At 42.7% G+C, this 20504-nt stretch overlaps 1 protein-coding gene across 2 annotated transcripts in view; it reads left to right on the top strand.

Moving 5' to 3' along the window:
- Positions 1-20504, top strand: part of CSMD2 (CUB and Sushi multiple domains 2) — a 643348-nt gene that overhangs the window by 588691 nt on the left and 34153 nt on the right. For both annotated transcript variants that reach the window (XM_063311620.1, XM_063311621.1), the window contains 5 exons: positions 273-467; positions 2728-2901; positions 4437-4610; positions 12767-12940; positions 14402-14590. In XM_063311620.1, the coding sequence (XP_063167690.1) occupies positions 273-467; positions 2728-2901; positions 4437-4610; positions 12767-12940; positions 14402-14590 (906 nt within the window). The remainder of the gene's footprint in view (positions 1-272; positions 468-2727; positions 2902-4436; positions 4611-12766; positions 12941-14401; positions 14591-20504) is intronic.

Genomic DNA, 20504 nt, shown 5'->3' with positions numbered 1-20504 from the left:
AATCATTCAGTGTTGCCTCCAAGGTGTGCATCCTAACTGCATTCAGCTTTGTGACAAATTCCAGACCATTTTCAAGTGACCGCTGGTTTAGAACAAGTACACTTCAGGCTGTACAATGGCAATGATAAATGCAACTTTCTCATTTTATTTGTAGCTTTCACTTAGCTGGCCATTCTCAGCTAGAGTGGCCCGTTCAGGAGGCCTGCAGTGTGACTGTTTTTAATGCTATAAAGACGTGGGTTGTTTCTGTTTCCATCTCTTGGCATATCCAGCGGTCAGCTGTCCTGACATCAGCAGCATTGCTGTGGAACATGGGAGATGGCGGCTGATCCACGAGACCCAGTACCAGTACAATGCACAACTTTTGTTGATCTGCGACCCAGGCTATTATTACATTGGGCACCGTGTCATCAGCTGCCAGGCCAATGGGACGTGGAGCATAGGAGAACCCATGCCAGTCTGTAGAAGTAAGTGAGCATTTTAGGAATGAGAAATCCAAAGGAATCTTACACTGGGTGTGCCTGTGAGGATGACAGTATCTGCATCAGTATTTGGTATAATTATATAATGATTATATAAATGGAACAGATGGATTGCAATGCTAATAGTGACTGTGGCTTTGGGTAATGAAGTGATCTGGCATCCGTTTGAGTTGGTGAGTCTTGAAGAAGCAGGCAAGGCTCTGCATAGTGCTAACTGTGCTGCTTCCCAGTTGGATCCCTGCCCCTCCTAGTTGGTTAAGGCTTCCCATGAGGTGACAGAAGGCTGGATTTGAGCAGTAATCAACTCTTCTTTGAGAGGGTATTTCCCTCACCTCTGAAAGAGGCTGTGGGACACCCCCTGCTTAAGAAGCCTTCATTCAGTCTGATGCTCAGGATAATGTTAGACCTGTCTCCATCCTTCCCTCCTTAGGAAAGATTGTAGAGAACGTGGTGGTCCTACAATTCCAGAAAGCCCTAGAGGAGGCAGATTATTTGGAACTTTAGCAGTCAGGGTTCAGGCCAGCATATAGCATGGAAACTGCATTGGTCATGCTTGGGGATGATCTGTGGAGAGACTGAGATCAAGGGAGTGCAGCCCTTCTAGTCCATGATCTCTCAGCAGCATTTGATGCCATCAACTATGGTGTCTTCCTGGACCATCTCTGAGGAATTGGAGAGCACTGTTTTGCAGTGGTTCTCCTCCTCCTTGAAGGAGCAGCTCCTGTGCAGGGATGGGGTGGGGGAGGATCTGCCCAGAGAGTTCTACTTTGTGGAATGCCTTAAGGCTCTCTTTCTTTGCCACTTCTTTTCCAAATGTACATAAAAATGGCTAGGGAAGTCATCTGTCAGCACGATGTTTGGTGCCATCAGTCATTTTGATGACAACCAATTATACATCAGCACCTGGTAGAAGTGCTGACCTGGAGGCTCCCATGCCTGGATGGGGAGGAACAGACTCCTTGAATCCCTCCAAGACAGAGTGGCTTTGGGTCCATAGGCCTAATTATTCCAGGGGAATCCTGTCTTTGACTCAAGGAGTTGTACTTCCCCATTCAGAAGCTGTCCACAATCTGGGTTCCTTCTAGACTCACTGCTCTTGCTCAATGAGAAAATGACAGCTGTGGCTAGGAGAGCCTTCACACAATAGCATCTTATGCAGCAGTTGCAGACATTCCTGGACCAGAAAGCTCTGCTCACAGTCATTCATGCCCTAGTCACCTCCTGTAAGGTCGTCTACATGGGGTTGTCCTTGAAGAGCATTCAGAAGCTACAGCTGGTGTAGGATGTGATAGCCTGGGCAGTGATGTATGTCCCAATATACTTGGGTGACCCCACTGCTTTGGGAGCTGCAATAATTGCCAGTTGGCTTCTGAGTGTGATTCAAGATGCTGTTTTTCACCCTGAAGGTCCTATATGGCTCCAAACTGAGTTACCTTTTGATCCACCTTCTCTTGCATTCATCTGCCCATCTGATCAGATCAGATTGGGGGATGGGACTTTCCTTTGTGGCTCTTACTTTTTACATTATTATGACACTGTTAGCCTCCCACAAGCTTTGGGAATGGGTAGCATACAAGTAAAATAAAATAGAATAAAAAGAGAAGAGAAGAGAAGAGAAAAGAGAAGAGAAGAGAAGAGAAGAGAAAAGAGAAGAGAAGAGAAGAGAAGAGAAGAGAAGAGAAGAGAAGAGAAGAGAAGAGAAATATGGATATCTTACAGGGAACCATTTCAGTTCCCAAACAATTATGCGGTTGGAAAAGCTACCAGCTCTTTGAATTCTTGGAGATGTGTGTATCACTTAACAGAACCTAGCACACCAATTTTTTGGTGTGCTAGGTTCTAAAATTATTGTTTCCTTTTCAAATCATACTGCCTCAAGACTCCATTTTGTTGCCAAAGTTTTGTGATGCAATATGGTTTGGGGGCAGGGAATTTGGGTAGCCACAAAAATGGGCTTAGGAGGTGCATGCTCACTGAAAGCTGGTCACTTCTTCACAACACACTAAAACGCTTGGTATGGATTGGTGAGTACCGTGAAGCCCTCCATAATATGTTCTACAAAGCTGGCCACTTGAGGTTCATTGAATACAGGATGATTGAACAAACTATAGCTTACAGTTGCCTGCACACCCAAGTCTGAAAAGACAGTGAATTCTCCTTTGTCAGAATTCTTTACTGTCCCTGTGTCCTTTGCGGGATATTCTAAGTCATAAAGTTTGTGTGTGTGTGTGTATCTTAATTTTAGTAATCTCCTGTGGAGACTTGCCCATGCCATCCAATGGAAACAGGATTGGGACCTTAACTATTTACGGAGCTACTGCCATCTTCTCCTGCAATAGCGGCTACACCTTGGTGGGCTCTCGTGTGCGAGAGTGTATGGCGAATGGTCTTTGGAGTGGACTAGAAGTGACATGCTTGGGTGAGTATTTGACTGCTGTTGACCTGATAAGCTGGGGGTCATTCATAGTCCCGAATAACAGACCAGAAGACTGTTCAGAGTATGTTTTTGCCCCCCCCCCCCCATATTTATGGAATGCTAGAACTAGGGCTGCAAGGTCAAAGGAAAGCAATAGATTAATCCACCACAATTTCAGTTGATAAATTTATAAGGGGCAGTTTTAATCAGCTGCTTTCAATCTCTGTGTTGCAGCTGCAGCATTTCTTTTTTCTTCGTGCTGCAGAATGAAATACTGCACCGTGTGGGCCTCTTTCTACCAACAGTACAGTATCTTTCATTTTGCTTTTGGTTAAATTAAACCTTATTTTGTACTTCCTTCATTATCAGTTCCAGCTGGGGAAACTTCTTGAATAGTCTTAATAAACAGAATTAATGAAAACTGTAATGAATTCTTGCTGTCTTTCTTCCCTGTTTCTTGCTTTATAACTTTTCGATACATGCAAAGGTCTCTTGAACTTCTCTCTCATGGTTGGATTTGTCTGATGCCATCTTTGGAATCCTGATCTAATTTACTATATCTTTTCTTTTAATTTATTATTAGCTTTTTGGGTATTTATAAGATTTTTCGCCCAGCATAGCAATAAGTCTTGTCAATGTCAATGTCACTACCCATTTAAAAGAAAGAAGAATCTCATCTTTTGGCACACCAAGAGGTTCAGAGATGATGCAGACATAAACTATGTGGGACAAGCTCTTTCAGAGATGTCTCAGGGGGGATAAAAAAAATTCAGGATGGTAGCCACACAATTCCACCAAAGCCCCACCCCTTTTTGCATGTGTCATGCATGTGACATCCATAAAAAAAGGAGCAGGGCTTTGATCACATTGTGAGAGGACCCCCATCTTGACTTTTTTCACTGCCCTGAAGATGCCTCTGAGTTCTCTGGACATTATTCTTGGCTCAATTTCCTTTTTTTTCTTTTTTCCAGAAAGTGGGAATGAATTATCTGAAAAGGGTGCCAGATCCTTCCTTTCTTTTTCCTCTTTAACTAGTAAAAACTTCCATCCCTGAGGACATATCCTACTGAGTTACATATGCAAGTGGAGCACAAAATGTATACTGACGCAATAATTGGTTAGCTCAATGAGAATATGAATTTCCAATTTGTTTTTGTCCTTTGGATCTTGAAAGGTTGCCTATCCTTGGCTAAACATCCTTTCAAAAAGTAAATGGTCCTCCTGCAAATATGATAATTCAAAAATCTCTTGGGCTTTCACAAGATACAAGCAAGCCAGACCTCTATAGTGGTTAAATCGTTTTTTGTTTCTTTTTTCCCCCTCTACCTCACTGTTCAGACTGTGCTGCTGAGTATCTATGCAAACCTTCTCTAAACTGGTGGCAGATGTGCTGGGAATGTGCCTCCCAGAATATCTAGCCACATGTGTGTGTGTGTTTCCTAAGGTTGATGGGTACACAGGAAGGCTACATTCTGCACTGGACTATCAATAATTCTACCTTTTTTTTTCTGCCTCCACCTATTTTCTTGTCTGTCCAGCGGGTCACTGTGGTGAACCAGGCTCCATTGTCAACGGCCAGATAAATGGTGAGAACTACAGCTACCGTGGCAGTGTAGTGTACCAGTGCAACCCTGGCTTCCGGCTCATTGGCATGTCTGTCCGCATCTGCCAGCAAGATCACCGCTGGTCCGGAAAGACTCCTGTTTGTGTGCGTAAGTATGTTGCCGTTTGAATCACAGAGCTGCACGGGGGTGCAGGTTGAGCCTAGCCACAGCTTTGGTGACGAGCTCAGGAAGGAAAAAGGGATGAGGGTGCACTTGCCCCGTTCTTCAGCCCTGCTTTCCCTGATGTCTCTGCAGTTGCCAAAAATCTTGCAAGTTTCAATAGTCTGGCACAAGATCACACAAGACTTTTTGAGACCCCTGGCTTCATTCCGTCTGGCCGGTCGCACCTGCCATCTTGTATCTTCATCTTTTCTGCTTTATTGGTTTTATTGTAATTCCTTTGTTTGGCTGTTGCGAGCCACCCAGAGTCATTGGGACTCGGGTAGCGTACAAGTTTAATAAATTGTTGTTCCTGTTGCTGCTGCTGCTGCTGCTGCTGCTGTTAAGTGCATTGCCCAGCAAGTTGGGGGCCATATACAGTACATTGAAGAGACACATCGATTTTGAGCTTAAGTAATTTGATAATATGTTTTCATTCTTTGATAATACTGTTAGTGGTGTTGTTGTACTGTTAGGAACTACCTGCCCCCTTCACTAGGGTGACTATTGGCAACTTCAATAGTTGCCAACAGTCACCACACAGGTGGTGGCAGTGAGGGTTGAAGTTGCCAATAGTCATCTCACAGGTGGTGGCAGTGAGGGTTGAAGTTGCCAATAGTCATCTCACAGGTGGTGGCAGTGAGGGTTGAAGTTGCCAATAGTCATCTCACAGGTGGTGGCAGTGAGGGTTGAAGTTGCCAATAGTCATCTCACAGGTGGTGGCAGTGAGGGTTGAAGTTGCCAATAGTCATCCTAGTGAACGGGGCAGGTAGTTCCTTAACTGTATTGATACTTGGGCAAGTAAAGTTATTAGCCGGCAGACCCTAATTTGTAAGCATCGTTTTTGGAAACTAATAACAGCTGAAAATATAAAGGGCAGTTTGCAATACACCTGAGATATTCAATAAAAAGATATAAAACACTAAAGACGTGTTCGCAGATGATCCCATATTCCATCCAGGTTTTAAAACTGGAAAGTTATTATTCAAAAATGTCTCTGATAAGCATCGTTTTATGTGCATTTGTGTCTCAACAGAGGTGTTCTGTTTCCTCTATGAACTTTTAAAACCTCATACTCTTAGAAAGTCATTAAAAAAACACACACACACACAGGGATCCCAGCATATTGGGATGTCCACAAGGCTTGATAAAAATAGTCAAGATGCACCCAAACAAACAACAATTATAATAATGATCAGGCAATGCTTTGATGGTCCCATTGTAGCTGCAATGGTATTTTTTAATGTTTTTTGATGATCCCTGCAATATACTGTATAGCTTTAAAAATATGCCTTTTCCTAATGTATGTTTCTATAAATGTAACTTCCATAAATATAAGGTCTGTTTTGGAAACCTCATTCACAAATACATAGCCAGTGTTCCTTGGGTTAATGGATTCCATCTGTACCATGATGAAATAGGTTTTGACATATTGCCCCCTTTTACTCCAACTAAAATCTCTGGCAGATATTTCTTGCTTCTCCAAGGGAGTTCCTTGTAATATCTGCACCTATGAAAAACAGCATTTTGGAAATTGCTAGAGGTTAGACCAACCTTGTCTTCGCTCCATCCCACCCCAACCCACCCCTTGGCAGGTGGAAGCTCTCTCCACCTCTCTGTTCTCCATCTGTACAGTCCTTTAAAGAAAAATACAGAGTTTGAATGTTTATCCTCATTCCTACCTTGAAAAAAATATTTATCTGAGATTTCATATTTCATCCCTTTTTGTTGTTATATACCATCTTTGAAAAAAGAAGATCTTGCAAAGGGCGGAGGAATGGAGCTCGGTGGTAATGCTGGCCATCTGGCTCTGTCCTCCGGCCGAGCTACTGACCAACAAGATCAATTTAGCAGTGATCAGCACACAGAATCTCATTAACTGGGTCAAAAGTCACTAGTTTTGTGTATATATTTTTATTAGAATTTTTCAGTGTAGTAAAAATACACAGAACAAAGACGAAGGTAGAAAATAAGGAATAGAGAAAGAAGAAAGAAAGAAAAAATTAAAAAGGCATACAATTATGCCTTCTGCCCTTCTTTCTACTGAGTAATTATCATCTTAAGCTTTTCCCCAACCTCTTCATCTCATTTTAAATGCCCAAATCCAGAAATCATCCATTTTTTATTCTTTCAGCAAAAATCCATATAAGGTTTCCAGCCTTTCAGAAAATTCTTTATCATTTTTTCTCTGAGCAAATGAGTCAACTTCACCATTTCTGCAAGTTCAGTAAATTTTATAATCCACTCTTCCACTGCAGACATTTCGTTGCTTTTCCAGCTTTTTTGCATACCATAATCTTGCTGGAGTTATCATATGCAATATTGATTTCCCATATTTCTTTTCTAATTCCTTATCCATGAAATCCGAGAGCCGGTTTGGAGTAGTGGTTGAGGCACTGGGCTAGAAACCAGGAGACTGTGAGTTCCAGTCCTGCCTTAGGCACAAAGCCAGCTGGGTGACCTTGGGCCAGTCACTTTCTCTTAGCCCTAGGAAGCGGGCAATGGCAAACCACTTCTGAAAGACCTTGCCAAGAAAACTGCAGGGACTTGTCCAGGCAGTCTCTGAGAATCGGACACAATTGAATGGATTAAACAAACAAACCAACAAAAATCCATGAAGCCCGGTAGGAATTATTCCAGTAAAAAAAAAATCACAGTTTTGGAGTTACTGGAGCTCCACTGGCAAGGTTACACCAGTTATTAGCCCCTTCTCCAGTGACCGGCCAGGTAGTAATAGGCATAGCTTGGCCACAGTTGCCAGTGTTTGGGAGGTATGTTCAGTGCTGCCAGTCCTTGGCAGTGAGTTCAGTAATGGGGGGTTTTGATTTTTTCAGCCACTCTTTGTCAGGGTAGCCTTACTTCGAATAAGACACGGACTCACTTAGAGGGTGTAAGGATTTCTGGGTTTATTGAAGCAGAATGCATGCGGAGAAAAAGACGGGAATGCGGGCGTGGTAGCGGGGTGCCCCGTTTATACCCTGGTGGCGGACCTTGTCCTCCTCCATCCCCCATTGTTCCCCAAGCCGGGTCTGGATGGGTGATTTGAATTGGTATGGGTCTGACGATGGGCGATTCGGGTGATCTCCGATGGTTTCCTTTGTCTCCTTGCCTTCGTCCGGTGCAGGTGCATCCCCCGGGGTAATGTGTGGGAGTTCCCCTGATCTGTTAATGGTTTCCATGCCCTGTCTGAGGTGTGCTTCTATTGTCCTGGTGATTGTTTTAGGAGTTTGGGTGCTTAAGGGATGATGTGTGTGTTTAAAGGATAATGGTTATCCCTTCCTCTTTCCTGATGAGCATGTTCCCCGTTGTGATGCACTTATGCCTTGCAATGGGGAACATGACACTCTTTCCCTCCAGCTCTTTTTCTTGGAGGACTAAATTTGCAAAATGGGCCAGTTGACTGAATTTAGATGTTCCCACAACATGAGTGAAGGGATGAAATTTGTTTAGCCCTATGCAGACTTTAAGTTAAGTTTAGAGCGAAACTTAACCCCTTTTGTTTAGTTGATTGGATTAATTGGTCTGTTTTTTGTATTTCTATAACACCCCTCTCCTTCTGCAGACCCAGTAAAAAATGCTGTGGAAACAGAACTTCCTAGGATTGCATACTTTAGGGGATCAAAAATATGATTTCTGAAATATTCCAGGGTGCATCCTAAGGAAATTAAACTAAATACAGATGTCCCATGATTTCAGTTCATATAGTTTTATCATGTCAGGGTAGCCGTACTTCGAATAAGACATGGACTCACTTAGAGGGTCTAAGGATTTCCGAGCTTATTGAAGCAGAATGCATGCGGAGAAAAAGACGGGAATGCGGGTGTGGTAGCAGGGTGTCCTGTTTATACCCCAGTGGCGGACCTTGTCCTCCTCCACCCTCCATTGTCCCCCAAGCCGGGTCCAGATGGGTGATTAGAGTTGGTATGGGTCTGACAATGGGCGATTCGGGCGATCTCCGATGTTTTCCTTTGTCTCTTTGCCCTCGTCCGGTGCAGGTGCGTCCCCCGGGGTAATGGCTGGGAGTTCCCCCGATCTGTTAATGGTTTCCAGGTCCTGTCCGAGGTGCGCTCCTATTGTCCTGGTGATTGATTTTATGGGTTTGGGTGCTTAAAGGATGATGTGTGTGTTTAAAGGATAATGGTTATCCCTTCCTCTTTCCTGATGTGCATGTTCCCCATTGTGATGCACTTATGCCTTGCAACAGGAAACATGACATATCAGCAGTCCCACTCTTGGTCTGATTATGAGCCCAGTTCAGAGTTTTTATTTCTGTGAGGTCTTTTCCTCTATGACAGTTTGAGGGGCAGCAGGAGTGTCACCAATCTATTCAATCAACAAATTGATACCTAATTGATACCTTGCTAAGTGAACTCATTAATGGATGTGTTGACATCTTACATGCTTTTGTGATTTTCTTCTCCACACTTAGACTTAGTCAGCTTAGCAAAGTGTTTCTCAACCTTGTCCACTTTAAGATGTGTGGACTTCAACTCCCATAACTCCCCAGCCAGCATGCTGGCTGGGGAATTCTGGGGATTGATGTCCACACATCTTAAAGTGGACAAGGTTGAGAAGCTCTGGCTTAAGGAATTCTTTGAAGAAGAAGTGGTGAGAGCTGCTACTGATGACATCATTAATTTACCAAATTCATTACCATAAGATATGATGATAACCATTCACTTAGGAGGATCTGCAAGAAATTCAGCTTGTACAAAGAAGGACAGACTTATCAAGAATTACAAGCCATCATGGATTTATGATTTAGCTTCAAAGGAATCATCATTTGCCTCTTGTTCTACCCAAGAGCTTTTGGTTGCATTCGTGTGAAACAGGATGCTTAGCTGAGCACATATTTGCTCTGATTCAGTCCAAGTCTTTCTACTGTAATTTCTCTTGCTTTGCATTTGCCCAAATGGTGTTCCAAAGTAGTAATTTATTTGGTAAAGAATGCCCAACACTTCCACTACAGATCTTCCTCTGGGGCTCTAAAACTAATCACATATATTTAAAAGGCATTTTAAGATGTATATAAGATGCCAAAGCAAATCCTACAGTTCTGACAGAGCACCTACCCATGGGAAGATCAGTTTGCTAATCTTCCATGTATGTGGCAGCACTGAGACCACACAGAAAAAGGCAAGTTGCTTAAAACCTGTAATTAACATTCTTTGGCTGATCATCTGTGCAATTGCCCAGTCACCTTCCCTTCTCATTGGATGCCTAATGCATTTTGCTGGAGGCTGCAAGGAATGGAGAAACCCTTTGGATCTGCCCTTAAGACATGCAACAGGCATAAGGTTTTCCGCCAGGGAGAGAGTATCCCTGGAAACGCTATTGGGTGCAAAGCCAGATTCCTTAGATAAAAGAGAACATGACACATTTTACTAATTAAGAAGCAACAAACATTTCCGCTCTATTCTTTGAGCAATTGTGGTCCTAGTGGTGTAGATTAGCTTCCTAAGCTATTCCAAATTGCTACCTGGAATCTTTACAGGAGCAAGGTCCTCACTGGAGTCCTTTCCTTATGTGATGCCCCACAGAGGCAATAGCTTTCCAAAACATGTGACAATCAGTACAGCATAGGATCTGTTGTATTTGTAAGGAGCAGGAAAGTCTTTGTGGTTGGGCTGGTCAATAGCCATGTAAGTGCAACCTTCAGTTGCTGCAACGTACAGTTGTTCTTTTAAAACAGAGTTTCTGTCTGTGAATCTGTGCTGGTTTGAACCATCATTTCTCTTTCTTGCTTGTCCTCTGATATGAAATAAATATTTTCAGGGCCTGCCCTCTTTCTCCTTGGCAGGCTATTAACTCTCTGTTCAAATTTGAAAACCAATTTTGGATAAATATGATCATAATCCCTTCTGGTTTCTTTCAGCTCCTTCTAGTTGGTTTCACAATGCCTATAGAAAAGTATCCTGCCTGATGTTCCATTTTATATACCTGGTGTGCACCTACCCTTGGCAGTATCCCAAAGACAAGCTGATAGTATAGTAACTTAGAAACACATAGTCCTAGGAAAGGAACAGAAGGCATAGCACTTGAAAAGGGCCATCATAAACACCCCTGGGGAAAAATGGATGCTTGAGAGATGAGAATGGGTTGGAACAAGAGTGATATTCTCAACATGTACATCAAGCCGGAATATTCATGTTGGATTCTGGGGAAAAAAACCATTTTCCAGCATGTTTTGTATGTGGACCTGTAAGAAATCAAGAATTAGAAAGCTGACAGTTTGATTTGCCACATTTTCATGTGGCCAACAACATTTTAATTACAGTGTGCTTTTTCACTATTTTGGGACGCGGTGGCGCTGCGGGTTAAACCGCTGAGCTGCCGATCGGAAGGTCGGCGGTTCGAAACCGCGCGGCGGGGTGAGCTCCCGTTGCTCGTCCCAGCTCCTGCTCACCTAGCAGTTCGAAAACATGCAAATGTGAGTAGATTAATAGGTACCGCTTCGGCGGGCAGGTAACGGCGTTCCGTGTAGTCATGCCGGCCACATGACCCGGAAAATGTCTACGGACAACACCGGCTCTTCGGCTTAGAAACGGAGATGAGCACCGCCCCCTAGAGTCGGACACGACTGGACTTTACATCAAGGGAAACCTTTACCTTTACCTTTTACTTTCACTATTTTAAGGGAAATATTGTGGCACGCCCTTTAATTTATTCCCCAATATACTTTTTTAGGAGACAGCAATCTGTTTCAGTAAGTATACAGCTCTGAGGATTTTAACATTATGCTTAAGAAGAGCTGATAAGCTTGGCTAAGTTGGAGATACATGGGGGGAATGTAGAGGAAATTTTCTATAAAGGGTGTTCCTATAAAATGTTGGAAAGAGAAATCTTCCTTCAGGTTAAGCTCAGCTCATGGTGACTCTGTGAACACATCCATATATTTTCCTTGGAAACTGTATAGAAGTGGTTTACTCTTTCCTTCTGGGATTTTTTAATTTTCTGTGACTTCCTGGTGGTCTCCATCCAAATACCAACCAGGCCCAACTGTGCTTTCTAAGATCAGCCAAGGTTAGCAAAACGATACCACCTACCATAACACTTTGGTACACAACAGCATTAAAACATTGAATTAAATGTCTGAGGATGGTATCATTAGTCTTCACCAAACTAAGGCAATCTGCACAAATTATGCATAGTTTCAGGAGGAGGTCAGGCTTCCCATGGTGCTTGTAGTGATGGTACACAGCCAAGTTTCTATTAGTATTATTTTATTTTATTTATTAATAAGGTTGGTTGCACAGTCAGCCAGATGTTTAGACTGGATTTGACATTTTTATCCATCTTCCCAAGGACCTGGGATAGGCAGATGTTGTTTGATGGTGTATTATTATTATTATTATTATTATTATTATTATTATTATTATTATTATTATTTCTCTGTCTGTAAAGCAGCAGTGGTCAAGCTTTTCTTGGCAGCCAGTAGTTAGACGTTGTTGTTTGGATTATTTGTCTGTTGGTTTGTTAACCACACTGTGGAAAACACCATTTTCCTTGGAAGGTACCAGAAAAACAATGGCTGGCAGAAACAGAGAGGGGCTGATGAAGACCAGCAGTCTCTGAAAAAGCTCTGCTGCAAAAATGAAGTTCTTCCTTCAAAAAAGCATTGCCAATATCTTCCTTCCCCAACCTTTGAAAAACCTGCTCCTAAGCTTTGTTAGGGAGAGCCAGTTTGGTGCAGTGGTGAAGGCATCAGGCTAAGCACTGGGAGGCCCTGAGTTCTAGTCCCACCTAGGCACAAAGCCAGCTGGGTGACCTTGGGCCAGTCACTTTCCCTCAGCCCTAGGAAGAAGCCAATGGCAAACCACTTCTGAAAAACCTTGCCAAGAAAACTGCAGGGATTTGTTCAGGCAGTCTCCAAGACTTGGACACAATGAACAGATTAAAAAAAAGCTTAGTTAAGGGTCAGCCTAGTAAGGCGAAGGGGTGACTTTCATAGTATGGGTTAGAGAGAAATCAGACACTACCAGAAGATGGGCACACCTGGGAGAAATCTCACCCGTAGTACTTCATGATACCCTGCTCCTAGTTGGAATGCATATGTCAGCCAGGGAACAAGGCAGGGATGTAATATCTTGGCATTCTCTCTGCAGCTATCACCTGTGGTCACCCAGGCAATCCAACAAATGGTCTGACCCAGGGCACTCAGTTCAATCTCAATGATGTGGCCAAGTTTACATGCAACATTGGATATCGCCTTGAAGGGACACCCAAGTCCCAGTGCTTGGCTAATGGCCAGTGGAGTAACGCCTTGCCCATCTGTCGCAGTAAGTCATGCTTCTCTGTCCCCTCCTTCCTCCCCCCTTTATCTCCGCAATCTAAACTCTGTTCTACAGCCTGAAGCAGTGTCTCTTCTGATGGAACCACCATCAGCATATCATGACTGTGTTTCTTCTCAACGTGGCTCAGCAGATTCTTGAAAGAAAGAGGGGTGTGTAACTCAGGATAGTTCAGCTTGCATGTAATGTGGAAAGGAAGCCCCTAGCTTAACAGTTTGCTGATGATTAAAACTCAGATCAGACTATAATATAATTTATTTTATTTAAAAGATGTATATGGCTGCCCATCTTAAATCACAACTCTGGGTGGCTCAGAACTACAGTAAAACTGTGAAAACCATAAAACCATGAAACCAGAAACTAAATGAATAAAGTCTGTCCAAAATCCATAATTATAATGTTTAAACCATTATTTAAATGTATGCAGTGGAAGTCATAAAGAGCCACGGGTATTGTTTGGCTTTACTTTACCAATAAGCTCTAGTCAACCAACCACCAGACCTCTTCAGTATAATAGAAGAGAATATATGTGGCTCCGGGTTGAACCAGGTTGAACTCAAAGAGCACCAAGGATTCCACTCTTCAGTACAATTTCTACTAATCCATTTCCTGCTACATTAAACGGAGCAGGGCCTTCTCCCTTATAGCACCCCCCCCCCATGAACAAAGGAAAACGGGGGGGGGGGGTGAAGAAGTGCAAAAAATAGAAGAACAGAGGAGGAGGTGGACCTCCCACTCAGGGCATTCTGAGCACCATATTACAATAAATATTTAAACCTCAGCATTAAATAAATTAGAAGGGCCAAAAGATATTCTCAGTTTCCAAGCATATTCATGACAAATATAAATAAATACAGTTGTAGTTATAGTGGGTAATCATCATAAATAAAGAAGGTCCGAGGCCAAAACACCCAACTGGATGAGACACAGCTGCATTTTTGCTTAAAGATCTCAAATGGATTTTGATTCCTAAATTCTTCTGGGTTGCAAAGAGTGTCCTGCCTTTGCTTCATTCCTGAACTAGGACCAAAACTGCCAGCACCTGAGTGATTTGTTTTCACAAAAACTAGGCATCTCTCTCTCTCTTTCTCTCTCTCCCCCATCCCTATCTTTATCTCTATCCTCTCTATCTCTACTGCTATCATCAATCTCTCTATCATCTCTCTCTCTCTCTCGAATGGGGAGGCGGGAAGGGAGAACCAAATGTCGGAAAACTTTGACACAAGGATTTGATTCAGTGGCATCTGTGGGAGGGGTTTAAAAAGTCAAGATGGCAGCTACAAATCAGAGCCACACCCCCTTTGGATGTGCAGATACCCCTGAGTTGATCTCCTGTCCTCCTACGTTAGTTTCAAAAATAAAAGGAAACAAGTGGGTTGCTTTTCCCTCCTTGTAACACTTCCTCATTTTTTGATAATGTTCTTTTTATCTTCTGTGACTTGCTTGCAGTTGCAAATTGTAGTGATCCCGGGCACCTGGAAAACAGCGTCCGACAAGTGCAACCAAGTGGGCCTCACAGATACAGTTTTGGAACAACCGTCTCCTACCAATGCAACCATGGGTATTATTTACTGGGTACCCATGTCCTTACCTGTCAGGGTGATGGCACTTGGGACCGCCCCCTCCCTGTCTGTCATCGTAAGTTCCTTGCTTTCCTTTTGCTTTTATTTCAGTTCAGTTCAGAAAGAGAACATACTGTCCTAACAGTCAGAAATCACGCTGAGACGAGGAGTAGGTCTCTAGTGTTTTATTACTGCTACATAAGACCAAAAATCCTAACAAACTGAAGAAGCGTGGGAAAAACCCAGACAAATAAACCCCGAAAGTCAAGGCAGGTCTGATCTGTGTCTCTTTGAATGGCTGCTTAATTCCTCAGTACTACGCATGCGTTTTCCCCCCTGGATAGAGGCCCCCTCCTGCTCACCATCAGTGCTCATGACACATACCCTTTAAATGCTCTTTTAAGACTGTAATTGCTTACCCCTGCCCACATTCCTGGCTGCACGAAAAGAGAAACTTTACATCTCATGCCAGCCCACCTGAATCTTAAGAGGAAACTCGAATTATGTATTTATGGAGATAGGAACCTCCCACGGGAAGTTTTATTTTGTACCAACTTCCTCTATTCCATTTCTCTGTTCTCAACACAGTAACACGTGTTTCACTGAACCATGAACCGTTTAACTTTGTCTGTGTGTAAATCAACCTGTGTAATTTAAGATGTTTGGGGGGATTATGCAAACCAGCCCTTGTATCCAGAATAGATATATTCAGCAGGTTAAAGAAATTAACCCTGGGTAAGCCGGGCATGGGAAAATAGCCATTTGAGTTTAAAATAAGAAGTTTTGCATGGATGTTGTAAAAACAGGGACCAATCAAGCTGAATAAAACATCCCCTTTACAGCAAAAAACAACAACACCCCATAATACAATAATAATCAGAAAGGAGGCACAAAAACTAAAGGAGATGCTTGCAGCAGAAACTACAGGTAGTCCTCCCTTAGCAACCATTCACTTAGTGACAGTTCGGATTTACAACGGTGCTGGAAAAACTGACTTATGACTGGCTCTCGCACTTACGACCACCGTGGGATTCTCGTGGTCATGTAATCACGATTTGGGCTCTTGGGAACCAGTTTGCATTTATGACCATTGCAGCGTCCAGTGGTCATGCGATCACCATTTTTGACCTTCCCAGCCTGCTTCTGGCAAGCAAAGTCAATGGGGAAAACGTGTGATTCACTTAACGACCATGTGGTTCGCTTAACACCCATGGCGATTCACTTAACCGCTGCTGCCAAAAAGGTGGTGAAATTGGGTCAGATTCGTTTAATCACTGCTTCGCTTAGCAACTGAAATTCCGGTCCCAATTGTGGTAATTAAGCAAGGACTACCTGCATAGCAAAGCAATCATTTTGGCTGCCTGTGATTCACTTAAGGACCATGTGGTTCGCTTAACACCCACGGTGGTTCACTTAACTGCTGCTGCAAAAACCATTGTTGGTTTGCCTGTTTGGGCCCAGAGCTTGCCCATATCTTAGTGGGACTCCCCACTTTTGGCAGGAATCCTTTATTTTCCTACTTCATCCAAGAAATCTATAGCTTCCATCGTGTTAGAGCTTTAGCTGGTCACTTTGCCACTATCAGCATCATTAGTATTCTCTCTGAGCGGAGGAAATAGGAGCCATTAACCACTAGAGATAATAAACACAGAGATAATAAACAAGGGAGAAGGCAGACAATTAGCCGCCTCTGGTTCTCTGTATGTTAGACTGCAATCCACTTCCTCTCTTTTTGCCTGTGCTTGGGGAACGCCATCACTCCCTAGTGCAGGCCTGCCACCTGTACCACTTCCAATGTGGTGCAGCCATTCCCAGAATCCCTGGGAAGACTGGCCAATGATGAGGAATGCTGGGACTTGCAATTCAGCAGCATTCTTGCTTCCTGTAGCTCCTACCTTGCTTTAGTTCAGAAACTAATTTTGAAGTCTCCGAGGACCCATTTTCAAGTCCCCACTTGTTCTCACCGAATGACTCACTATTCACACCCTATCAGTCCTCCCTCCCTCCACCAGAGTGGTAGTTGTGAGGATAAAGTTTGGAAAGACCCTCACATATGCCACTTTGAATTCCCCAAGAAAGCAGCACAAGATTATTTAGAGCAGTAAATGCCGTATTTGGAGGAGACGGATCAGAGTTCCCTAACCCCCTTCTTGTCCCAGCTAAAACAGAAATCAACTATAGTTAGTTATACCTTCATGGAAAGCAAGGGGAGAAGAATGGAGATGAACACCACCTCGAAAATTACACCAACAGGCCAGTATACGCATTCCAACCTTGAAGCTGCTGACCCGAAAAATCGAGTTTAGGATCAGATGCATCTCCGTATTTCTCATCTTTACCTCTTTCCAATGTTTTTAATCCATAATTCCATCCCAGTTAAATGAGTGCATTCATCTTCACTTGAAGAAAAAAAAAATCAGTGGAACTAAAATCCAGTTTACATATTCATCAAATGGTCTGCCTCAAGTCAGTTCTTAACAGAATTAGCAAAGACTGAATTCTTCAAGCATCCTTAGGAGATTTAGGGAATAACTCAAGACAGAGCACTCGTCTTAGAAGAGCTTCTCCAGTATAGGAATTGGTCACACCAAATGTTTGCTAATGAATATGACTAATGACTTCCAGGGAAATGTTACAGCTCAAGGGAAAACACAAGCCTTGGATTTATTAAGATACGGATAGTCCAGATCTTGCACTTTTTAAACACAAGGTAGTTCAGTTTAAGTGTTCCTCCACTCTTTCCTTCTCTTGAAGCAATTAAAGAAGCAAATGTCTTTTTAATTTAATTTCTTTAGCACAGTTCCTTATATTATTGGCATTTCATCTTGCCACCATGGAAAATTGATACACGAAGCCCATTTTGCTGTAATTAGGGGTGACAAAATTGTTGTACAAGTAAGATTAAGTAGTTGCCATCTTTGGCACTGAAGCTACCATCAGAACTTACCTCAAGTGAAATATCTAAAAAATAAAAATAGAAATCCAGCTTGGACAAAATGATGCCATCAAGTCACAGAGAGACAGAGGTGACTGTCCTACTGAACACCAACAATGATACCATGACCTGAGGTCTGAGGAACCCCCTGCACTACATTGTTAACCAAGCTATGGCATTTCGACAGGCAGGCATGCTCTTTTGGGGCCCCCGGAATGAGTCAATATTTCACCACACAGTCCGCAGAGTTCAAAAGATGCATGCTGGCTGGAGAATTCTGGGAGTTGAAGTCCACACAAGTCCACAAGTTACCAAGGTCGAGAAACACTGCATGAGGTGATAGATGCCTTCTCCTGGAGAGGCACTGCTTTCAACAAGCAGTAAGTTCAACCTATTAGGAGTGATCAAACTGTTGAGGACACAGAGGGAGAATGTGCCACTCCATTAAGACTTGTGTTCCTGAAGATTTCCTTGTAGTTCTTGGACGGTCCAGTTCAGTCTTCAAGAACAAGCTTCTCAGCCTTTTGACTGTAAAGCTGTACCAAAGTCTGCCCTGCTTTTTCTGTTTTTTTCCCATTTCAAAAGAAATTTCTGTTTTATCTTTGAGTATTATTCTCAGGACGCTTGACAATGGCCTAAGTCTTTGTATTACTGGCGTTTTGAAGCTGAATTTATAGCTGAATTTCGCACAGGATGCTTCTGTTAATGTTGTGAGATGGGAGACGAGAGATTGCAGAAAATCTCTTGGCTGCCTTGTCATTATCGCAACAATTCCAAAATTCACTTCTCTTTCAAGCTATGACGGTGCAGCTTAGTAATGAGTTGAGCTATCCCAGAATGGTTCTCCATACAGGCCTCTTTGTTTTACTTCTTCATTTTTGGGTCACTGGCTGTATAAAGTTGAAGACACCCACTGCTGAGGTCATAATTTTACAGGAGGATCCTGCCTATAGCTCACAGGACAGTTTCAGCAGTGGGCCCATATTAGTCAAGAAAAGCAGGGAACAGGCAATTCCCATTTCTGTCTAATTGGCTCGGGGAGAAACGATGAATGGAAGTGGCTGACAATTGCATATTGTTAAAGGGTATTTTGTGTGTGACAATACCACTGCAAAGGGGAATACAAAAGATATTATTTCTCAGTTTCAGGCATTTCTAGTTAAAAGTATCTACTACTATAAGTGAATTCATTTTTAGAGAAATGGGGCATGCAGGAAATTGTTAATCTTCAGAAGTGCTGTCACTGCTGCAGTGTTCAGCTTACGTGTAATTCATGGGGGATCCGTTCTTAAATTATTATTTGAGTTCTTAAGCATTCCCTTTCAGACCATCTCCTTGGAAGTCTTCTCACAGACTTAACTTGGAGCTCATTGACAGAATTTTAGAACACAAAAATGTGTTTTGTTTTGCAAATACATTTCATGTAGCCCTTTTTTCTCTTACTACAGAGTATATTTCATGCCTCCCACTCAGATTTTCACCATTACCATTTTTTAGACATCATGAAAAGGAATTGGGGTGGTGAAGACTAAGATTTAGTTAAGGAAATACAAAAACCTTTAGATCAGGCACTGGTCTTTGTGGAAGTGGAGAAACATTGATTTTTCAAAGAGCGTAGACATCTGACCCATCTGAGACAGTGTTGCCCATAACAGCCAGCTAGCAAATCAGCAGAGAGCATAGCTAAGTGTTTACAATCAGGGAGAATAAATCAGAGAATCCGATCATTTGTTCACTATTTCAAAGCAATAGTAGGGCTGTGCATTGCTTCAGATCTCATTTCCAAAAGGTATTCTGACAAGCATGGGGTGCTGTTTGCAACTCTTTATCCAGGTTCACAGGGCAGTTGTGGAGGGTAGCCAAGAGATCCCAGAAAAGATGTAGCCTATTGAAAGCCTTGCAAACAGGGACTATTTTTTAAAAAAAATATTTATATATTTATTTATTTTCTATCCCGCCTTTATTATTTTTATCAATAACTCAAGGCGGGGAACATACCTAATACTCCTTCCTCCTCCTATTTTCCCCACAACAACAACCCTGTGAGGTGAGTTGGGCTGGGAGAGAGGGACTGGCCCAAGGGCACCCACCGGCTTCCACGCCTAAGGCGGGACTAGAACTCTCATACCACGCCTGATTGGCTCTTGGGCTGAGAGAGAGTGGCTGGCCCAAGGTCACCCAGCTGGCTTTTGTGCCCACGGTAGGACTAGAACTCACAGACTCCTGGTTTCCAGCCCATTGCCTTAAGCACTCCCACACATTCTAAAACAACTTTTTGGAATCAGACCCAAACAGACAGACTTTTGTTATTAACCATTGACCTACTGGCTAGGAGAGAACAACCTTTAATTTGCAAGCCTAAAGAATCAACCTGCCCAATCTTGGTCACATGTATGAAGTGGTCAGTATCCATTTTGCACCATTGTCCTGTCTACTGCAGCTGTTGCCTCTCAATCAAATGTGCCTCCTGACCACAGAACTGTAGCCCTACCTCTGCTATATCATATATATTTTTTAATCTGGACATGATGGTTTGCCCAAAAATCATGGTTAAACAAAGACCCATCAGCCAAAGGCCATGAACCGTACAATTGTGGCAGTATAAAAATCAGATAGCTAAATAGATGTAGATGATGTAGATGATGTAGAAGATGTAGATGTAGAAGATGCAGATATAGTAGATGTAGATATAGAAGATGTAGATGTAGTAGATGTAGATGTAGTAGATGTAGTAAATGTAGATGTAGATGTAGTAGATGTAGATGTAGATGTAGTAGATGTATAAGATGTAGTAGATGTAGATGTAGTAGATGTAGATGTAGAAGATGTAGATGTAGTAGATGTAGATGTAGATGTAGTGGATGTAGAAGATGTAGTAAATGTAGATGTAGATGTAGTAGATGTAGATGTAGAAGATGTAGATGTAGTAGATGTAGATGTAGTAGATGTAGATGTAGATGATGTAGATATAGTAGATGTAGATGTAGTAGTTGTAGATATAGTAGATGTAGATGTAGATGTAGTGCACCCCTTTATAGGTTGCACTGAACACTTG

This window comes from Candoia aspera, chromosome 10, assembly GCF_035149785.1.
Source record: "Candoia aspera isolate rCanAsp1 chromosome 10, rCanAsp1.hap2, whole genome shotgun sequence".
NCBI lineage: Eukaryota > Metazoa > Chordata > Lepidosauria > Squamata > Boidae > Candoia > Candoia aspera.
This window is presented reverse-complemented; position numbering and strand designations above follow the sequence as displayed.